Below are 8899 nucleotides of genomic sequence, written 5' to 3' on the forward strand. Positions count from 1 at the left end.
GCTAATTGAAGGCATCTCTTGGGATACATGTATGTTTGGGGTTTTTTAGTGCAAGTAAATGACTCTTCAGATTACAAATCTGTTAGGCTTCAGAAGAGCACTGTATTTCAGAGCTGGGGTCACTTTCAGCTGAACCATACTATTTGAGGTACAGGGACTAGACATTTAGAAGCCCTGTTTGCATTTCTCAATTAAAAAAAAATCCATTCTCTGAATTACTACCTTAATGTCACATTTCTTTGAATAAATGGAAAAGAATTATTGCTAGCAAGAGATTTGAGTGAAGCTATCATGTGTAATAAAAGATTCAGTGTGAGGGTTAAGTTTTTAGAGGAAGATGAATTTTTATTCATGTTTGCATTTGGTAGTTCTAGCTCCTTTTTATAACCTTGAGAAAATTAGGGTAAAAGGGATGATTAGGCAAGGGTCCAGTTTCAGATTTCAGTAGGATGCAACACCAGTTTAGTCACGCAGATAGATGTTTGCTTCCTTATAGTTTTTGAACAATTACTGCAGAAACCGAGAACTACGAAGTTTTTTTCCACTTTTCTCATGAGAGCTCTGTTAACATTTGCTGCTTTTTTTTCTTATTAAAAAGTAGTGAAAGAAATTGTGAAACCCTAAGTACCTGAAATATGGGAAATAGAATGCCCAGATTAGATAATTACTCAATTTTCTGATTATAGATTCCTTTAAAAAAAAACAACAACTTTTATTTTATTTATTTATTTGTATGTTGTGCTGAGGATCGAACCCAGGGCCTCGAACTTGCTAGGAGAGCACTGTACCACTGAGCCACAACCCCAAACCCTAGATTCCTTCTTTATAGTGATTGTGTTAATAAAGTTTAAAGAATTGGATCACAGGAAAATATTCTGATCATTGTAAAAGCAGTTCTGTACGAGACAGGGATTAGGAGATTGCTTTTAAGCTATACAATGACCGTTTAGTAATTTCTTTTTAAAAATAATTTTTTTTACTTCATTTTCACTTTCAACATATTAAAAGTATGATGCAGAAATAAACATTAATGTGAGCTTTCTTGTTATTGGAGTTTTGAGTAAATAGCAGATTAATGAAAGCTTAGTCCTTTGCCTCATTCTTTCTAGATCCCAAGAAGGAATCCCACAGCATCTTTCTAAGGCTTTAGGAGTATTATATCCCTTGATGTTTTGAATCTTAAAGAATGAGAGGAATACCAGGAGGTAGATAAGTTTGACTTGGGACCTCTGATGATGCCAAAGATGATTCCTTTTCGTAGACCTTGGGTTAACTTCATAGTCACCAGAAAGTTGATTTAAAAGAGGTTGAAAAAATAATAAAAATTATTACTTTAAAGTATCTATCTAGCTGGGCATGGTCGTGTTCACCTGTAATCCCAGCCACTCAGGAGGCTGAGGGAAGATCATAAGTTTAAGGTTAGCTTGGCAACTTAGCAAGATCCTGTCCTTAAAAAGGTAAAAGCTCAGTGGTAGAGCAACCGTGGGTTCATCCCTAGTGCCACAAAGATAAAAACAAAAACCTTTTTGCCCAATGAAAATTCTTTGAAGAATTGAATGAATTTGTAAGAATCCCCAGAAATCAAACCATGGGATCATGGGATGTTAAAGCTGGCTACAGAAAGGCAACCTGGTCTGTGTTTAATGCTCAGTCGGATTTTTCATATGAGAAAAGAGATTGATTTGCCCAGGGTATCACGTCTGGTCAATGGACCCACCAAGAGTAGAATGTGATCCTCTTGTTTCCTAGGCAGTGACAAGGTCAACCTGGGGGAATCTTAGACAGATCCAGATACATATATAGATCTTTGTTGTAAATAAAATACTTTTCATCCCCCTGGTAGTAGAGAGAGTCTGCCCACCAGTTTATTCCTTAGAATGAATTTTCTTTTTCCATTGATTTAGGATAATCCTCCAAAACATGTTACTCTCCTTGTCTTTACAGGTTATGCGCATGACACTGTCAACCTTAAATTGGCGACGGCGAGAGATGGTGAGGTGGCTGGTGACATGTGCTACTGAAGTTGGTAGGTAATCTCTGGGGAAGAAGCTTTCCCAGGTGCCTCATGGCAGGATTTTACCTGTCATTTACAAATCCAAGAATATTTCCTCTCTTATTTTGACTTCTCCAAGACTCCTGCCCCTTCTAGCATCTGCAGGGGCTCCCTTTCCCACACCTCAAACCCATCCTTCAGTCATACACACTTGGCATTGTTCTTATTCTAAACTCTCATGTTTGTGGACCTCTAACCAGTTATTTTAAATGAGATAATATCAGTAATAAATAATTTTTGTTTACTTCATATAAAGTTACCTCTTTTACTCTGGGTTTTTTCTTTCTTCATCTGACTATACAGCAGAGAAATGATGGGTGTGTGTGGTTTCAATGGATTTTCAGATGTGTGAGAAATAGTAGCTGGCCCTAAGAAAATTCCCTGTTTGGCCATAGGTGCTCTTTGTGAGGTCTATCAGCCTACTGTTTCCCTTTGCTGCAGTAGAGCAGCAGATCATTACTAAGAAAACTACATCCCCAGCAAGAATGCAACACAAACAAAATGGTGGCTATTTAAAATAAATGTTGGTTAAACTGTCTTTCTTTCTTCTTATTTGCATCAGAAAAGGATATACACCTTGCTGAGAAGACACTGCCATCTCAGTGTTTAAATACTGACACAGCAGAGACTGTAAACTCATTCTTCTTATTTTTCTTTCATTAATGTGTAATGGTTGGTTATTTTGGGAAAAGGGAACTTGGTCTCAATATATTGTGCTTGGATTGTTGAAGTCATACAAAGATAATGTATGTTTAAGAATTGCCACACTACTCCTATTCCTGCACCAAGATACATAACTGATTTCTCTCTGAGATTTTAGTCTCTTCTCTTCACATCATTCACTTTTAGGATTTCCCTACAAATTGGATCTGTGTACTTAAAATGGCTGAAGACTTTATTAGCCATTTCCAACATGTGAGTCATCTGTAGGTCCACTTGTTAACTCTTTCTCTTGATTATGGGTAACATCTTCTTCTTAATGTGTCTTAAAATTCTGTATTGTGTTTTTTTAAAACTTAAAAACACCACACATAAAGTCCCTATTTGGTTGAGGTTGCATTTTGTCTGCCTCTCGCTCTATAGTGGGTAACTGAACAGGAGGCCTCAGTGAACTAGCACTTATTAGCAAAAAGTCACTATGTGAAATGGCAAAAAGTACAGTACAGATACCAATTTCTGAAGGACCACTTCCTTATTGTAGGAAGTTTATGTTCCTTAAAGGCATCTCACTGAATAACAACCCACAATAACCTTATTCTAAAAGGTTGCTCCTAGGCACATTACCTTACAGGATTTTCTGGCCTAGCTCATGTCCTGTTATGGTTAACATTGTAAGCATTGACTGTGAAAGTGGAAATAAGACCTCTGGCCAGACTTCTCCTCAGTAATAGCACCTGTTTGTTCCTTGCAGGTGTTTATGCCCTGGACAGCATCATGCAGAGCTGGTTTACTCTGTTTACTCCCACCGAGGCCACAAGTATTGTTGCAACTACCGTGATGTCCAACAGCACCATTGTCCGTCTCCATCTGGACTGCCACCAGCAGGAAAAGCTGGCCAGCAGCGCCCGGACACTCGCCTTGCAGTGCGCCATGAAGGACCCACAGAACTGTGCCCTCTCTGCGCTAACCCTTTGTGAAAAGGATCACATAGCTTTTGAGACGGCGTACCAAATCGTCCTGGACGCTGCTACCACTGGCATGAGCTACACACAGCTCTTTACGATAGCACGGTACATGGAGCACCGCGGGTACCCCATGAGGGCCTACAAACTGGCCACCCTGGCCATGACCCATCTCAACCTGAGCTATAATCAGGACACGCACCCTGCCATTAATGACGTTTTGTGGGCCTGTGCGCTCAGCCACTCCCTTGGCAAAAATGAGCTTGCAGCTATAATACCTCTGGTGGTGAAGAGTGTCAAGTGCGCAACGGTACTGTCAGACATTTTGCGCAGGTGCACTCTGACCACTCCTGGCATGGTGGGACTTCATGGAAGGAGGAACTCTGGTAAGCTCATGTCACTGGACAAAGCCCCCCTGAGGCAACTCCTGGATGCCACGATTGGGGCATACATCAACACAACACACTCACGACTCACGCACATCAGTCCTCGGCACTATAGTGAGTTTATTGAGTTCCTCAGCAAGGCCCGAGAGACCTTCCTAATGGCGCATGATGGACACATTCAGTTTACACAATTTATTGACAACCTGAAACAAATCTACAAAGGCAAAAAGAAACTGATGATGTTGGTTCGGGAGAGGTTTGGTTGATAGAACTTGTATGAATGGGGTGGGGGGTGGGGAGGGGAGGGATGGTTTGTTTTTACTTGAGCCTGCCTTTGTACCCTTTTTAACTTAAAGAACAGAGCCACACCGGTATTATATGTGTATAGTTATATTGCGTTTGCAGACTAAATTGTCATGTTGTGAAAGTTTGTGTGTTTTTCAGTTTTTCCCTTTTTCTTTCTTTTATGTTTTAATTCTTTTTTTTTTTATTGGTTTTGTGTGAGAGAGAGGTTAAAAAGGTTTGGTTTACACTGAGTATATGTTGTCAAGTGGCAAAAGTCCACATAGCTCTCCTGTTTTCTGTATACGTTCACAGCCTCAAAAAAAAAAAAAAATAATTGAAATGGCTTTAAAAACCAAACAAAACACCTCCATCCTGTGATAAGTACCTCGAATGGATTCAGCTTTACTCCTTTGTAACTCATCTTTACATTTTCAGCATATTTAAACAAACCAACAAAATGAAATACTAGTAGTGAAAGGCTGACTCACGTGGCTTTGCAGTGCTGTCCGTCCAGAAGCATGGCACACGATGCTCGTGCATGTGGAAACTTAGCGACTGTCAACATACATTCTCAGGGATTTATCCAGAAAAATTAAAAAAAAAAAAGAATGAGAGCATTTATTGTACTGTATATATATTATAGTATATGTCTGAATATTGAAAATATAACATTAACTAATTTATAAAAAATATTCTATGTAATGCAAAATACTTGAAGCTGCAGTAGCTTGGTTTTAAACAAAAAAAAAAAAAAAACTGAGAGAAAACCTATCAGAAGGACTAAAAGTGCGCCTTGCTTCAGGGTTGGCTCAGGTGGTGAACTTCATGCTGGGCATCTATGCAGAGCCACCTTTTGGATTGCATGGTTGGACTGAGATCATTGGGAGAAGTTCTATATGTATATATATTTATACAACTTATGTATACATATATATATGTATACTCAAGACACACACCACCAACAACTACCACTACACCACACATGCTTGTAACAGGCACTAGAATGAAGAGGGACAACAAAATACACAGCCAGAGCAGCAAGCCTTAGCATTAAGAATATACAGTATGCCGGAATTGGGGTTCGTGCCTCCTAGCCTAGGAAACTTAAAAAAGAAATATCCTTTTGACACAAAACGCAAAATGTTTTCCAAAACAATTGACATATGATACATTACGCCTTTGCAGTGAGCTAATAATAAGCTAACCTTTGTGCACAAATAACATTATATATATTATATATCTATTCTGCATAGGTATTTTGACTTTGTGCAGGACAGAAAGTTGTGTAGGTATGACTGTTCTACTTTCAGTTTTCTTTTTTTTTTTTTTAATATATTTTATTTTCTCTAGAATTACTCAAAACAAAAGCAGCCTTCTATCTTGCCTTGTCTTAATGCTTTAAAATAACCAAACTGGAGATCTAACTACCAAACTGTTCATTATATTATTAAAATACCAACTTTGGTTACAGTATAGTGTCTTTACTTTAGCTGATGGTTCTGTAACCTTGTGCTTTTTAAAGCAATTTTTATGTTTTGGTGCAAAAGTTGTCCAGTGTCTCTTGTTCCCTTCATTAGAGAACATGCTAGAAGTATGTTTGTAGGTATTTTTGTTTAGAAGAACTATTTCATGCGCTCCATTTTATTTATTATAATAGGTAAAAAGAAAAAAAAAAAGGTTGTACTTCATCACCCATGTAAACATGCTCATGAAGTTGAAAGTAATTAAGATTTGATACACTGATATCAATTTATTTATGTAACTAAATCACTGTTTTATAAACTTGTTAATGATCAACAATTTTTGTTTTGATTAAAATTAGTTTTTTGAAAGTTGATGCTGCCTCCTTTATGTTCTGTCTCTTACTGTACTTGAATATGATGATCTTACAGACCTGGGCATCACTATTTCTCTGAGTATTTAATACTATATACATTGCTTTACAGAATGTTTTTTTACCATTTCCCAGGCACTGTAATAGACCCTGGAGATACAATGGAGAACAAAACTAGGCCCTAGGGCTGGGGATATAGTTTAGTTGGTAGAGTGCATGTCTTACATGCATAAGGCCCTGAGTTCAATCCCCAGCACCACAAAAACAAAACCAGGCCCTGGAACTTACTGTCTGCTTAGTGGAGAAGACAGACATAATTCAGATAATCACAAAGATAAAACAACAGATGGAATAGCTAGTTTATTTTCAGACAGTATACATGGCCATTCCTTCTTAATGACCATAATTTAAGTATGTGTAATGCTAAGTTGGTGAGAGGCTGTGTGTGTGTGTGTGTTTAAAAGGAAATTACATGAAAGGAGTAAATTTTCTAATATAGACACCTGCACCTCCATCAAAGATCTGTATGAAAAAAGTTGCAAATATATTTTGCGTATGGTTATTAAACCACAAAATTTGCCATTTTAACCATTTTAAGTATACAGCTCAGTAAATCATTATTTGTAAATTGTACTATTGTAAACAAATCACTGGAATTTATCTTGCATAACTCAACTGCAATTGAACTAAATAACCCTAGTGCCTGCTAAATACCACTCTACTTTGTATTTTTGTGAATTGAACTACTTTAGACTTAGATATCTCCTATAAATAAAATCATACAATATCTGATTTTTGTGACAGGCTTATGTCACTTAGCATGGTGTCCTCCAGGTTTATCCATGTTGTATCATGTGACAGAATTTCCTTCATTTTTAGGGCTGCATTGTATCCCATTATATGTACAAATGGACAGTACATACCATACTTTTGTTTTTTCATCATCAACAGACATTTATGCTGCCTCTACTTTTGACTATTATGGATAATGCTGTTAGGAACCATAGAATTAACTCTTGGAGATCCTCCTTTAAATTCTTGTGGCTATATATACTCAGAAGTGCAGTCAGCAAATCCTTTTTTTTTTCTTTCTTTTTTTTTGGGGGGGGGGGGCGTGGCTACAATTTTCAGAATACTTACTCTCTTAAAATATTTTCAATGTTTCTTTTTGACTTTTAGCCTTAATAGTAAATTCCAAATATCAACAGGTTAAGCCAATAGGTGGAAGTTAAAATAAATGAGTCCATGGTGACATTTAAAATTCCATTAATGCCAAGTAGAAATAAAAATAAAAACTATAAAATGGTATGAAGTTGGTTCCTTTTTGCAATTTTATTCTTTTTTGAGAAGATTGATATTGCATAAGGGCAGATAGAAATTCATATAGATCTGCTAAAATACTAGGACACTTCCTAATGAAATAAACTGCTCAAAAGGAGACAACATATCAAAAGAAGAAGAGTGCCTTCTAGTAGCCAAGACTTTGAGATCTTCCATGATGGAAATTAGTCTGTGTTTATTGACCATCTCTGCAGAGAGATCTTAACAATTATCGTGGATTTTTAGGAGAACCAAGCGGACCAGGATTTCTTTCCCATCTCCATTTTAGTGAACATTCCTGAGCCACCACACATTGGAGTCTTTTATTATGACCGGTCAAGTTGACAAACTGATTTGATACATTCATGTTTTCTCCTCTCCTATGGATTGTTGCTAGAAAATGTCCTGAGATGCCTAAAGTTTGAAAAGCAGGAAAGAGAAATAGGAGAAGGGATGAGCTTAGATCATTCTAAGGCAAAAGAATTTGTTCCTAATTGGGGCCTGGACTGAAATTCCACATTTCTGTGCTCTTTACTGGATTTCATTTGAAAATACTGGCTGTAGTTTGGAGAGGGAATGAAAGTTTCATAAGTTTTAAATACTGAATAAAAATGAATCACAGTCACTGTAGCCATAATATTATAACTACAATACAGTAGCAAAGGAGAACTAAGCCTTTTCTATATTGCTGAGAAGGTTGTTAAATGGCAGCAAGTTCCATAATTAAATAAAACAGAAAAATACAGACCAAAAACATTTTCATTAAGTAATCTGATACATTTTAGTATAAGACAGGACAGAGGTAAGATTTAAGATGAACTGTTTTATACCAGTATATGAACCAATTCAGTCTAGTTGAAGCAGAAGAGGGAGCATGTATTGGAAGAATTGGGAGTGCTTCATGCCATAAACTTTGGGCCTACCATGTGACAGGCATGGTTCTAGGCACTAATAAGTGACAAGCAAAGCAAAATGACTGTACTCAAGGAACATAGATTTTAGTGGGAGAGAGAAATGATGAGTGAGTTGGTGACATCACAAGCAAAAACAGGGAAAGGCATACAATTTTAGGTAGAAGGCTCAGAGAAGACCTCTTATGTGAAACATGAACAGATACCCGAAGGAAATGAGGGAGCTGGCCATGCTAATGTCCACCAGATGTGTGAGGCAGAGAGAAGAGCAAGTGCAACCCCAAGGTAGAAGTGTGGGAAAGTGCTAATCTAGAAGAACCGGAGAAGGGATTGTCGAGGCAGACTGGAGTGAGGGATGGTGAGGTGGACGGAGATTGGAAGAGAAGGGAGGACTAAAGAGGCCAAGAGAGTTGTCCCTCCTAGGGGGACATGGATCCAAAGTAAAGAGGAATCATGATCTGGCTTGAGTGAAATGAGAATTTGCTGGC

At 37.6% G+C, this 8899-nt stretch overlaps 1 protein-coding gene across 1 annotated transcript in view; it reads left to right on the forward strand.

Moving 5' to 3' along the window:
* Window positions 1-6181, forward strand: part of Zswim6 (zinc finger SWIM-type containing 6) — a 210587-nt gene extending 204406 nt beyond the window's left edge. Inside the window, exons 13-14 of the mRNA XM_046456269.2 lie at window positions 1945-2026; window positions 3465-6181. Of these exons, the coding sequence (XP_046312225.1) occupies window positions 1945-2026; window positions 3465-4327 (945 nt within the window). The 3' untranslated portion in view covers window positions 4328-6181. The remainder of the gene's footprint in view (window positions 1-1944; window positions 2027-3464) is intronic.
* The last annotated feature ends 2718 nt before the right edge of the window (window positions 6182-8899 follow it).

Source organism: Marmota monax, unplaced genomic scaffold (genome assembly GCF_021218885.2).
Source record: "Marmota monax isolate L192 unplaced genomic scaffold, Marmota_monax_Labrador192_F-V1.1 WCK01_AAM20220418_F8-fsc00037, whole genome shotgun sequence".
Taxonomy (NCBI): Eukaryota; Metazoa; Chordata; class Mammalia; order Rodentia; family Sciuridae; genus Marmota; species Marmota monax.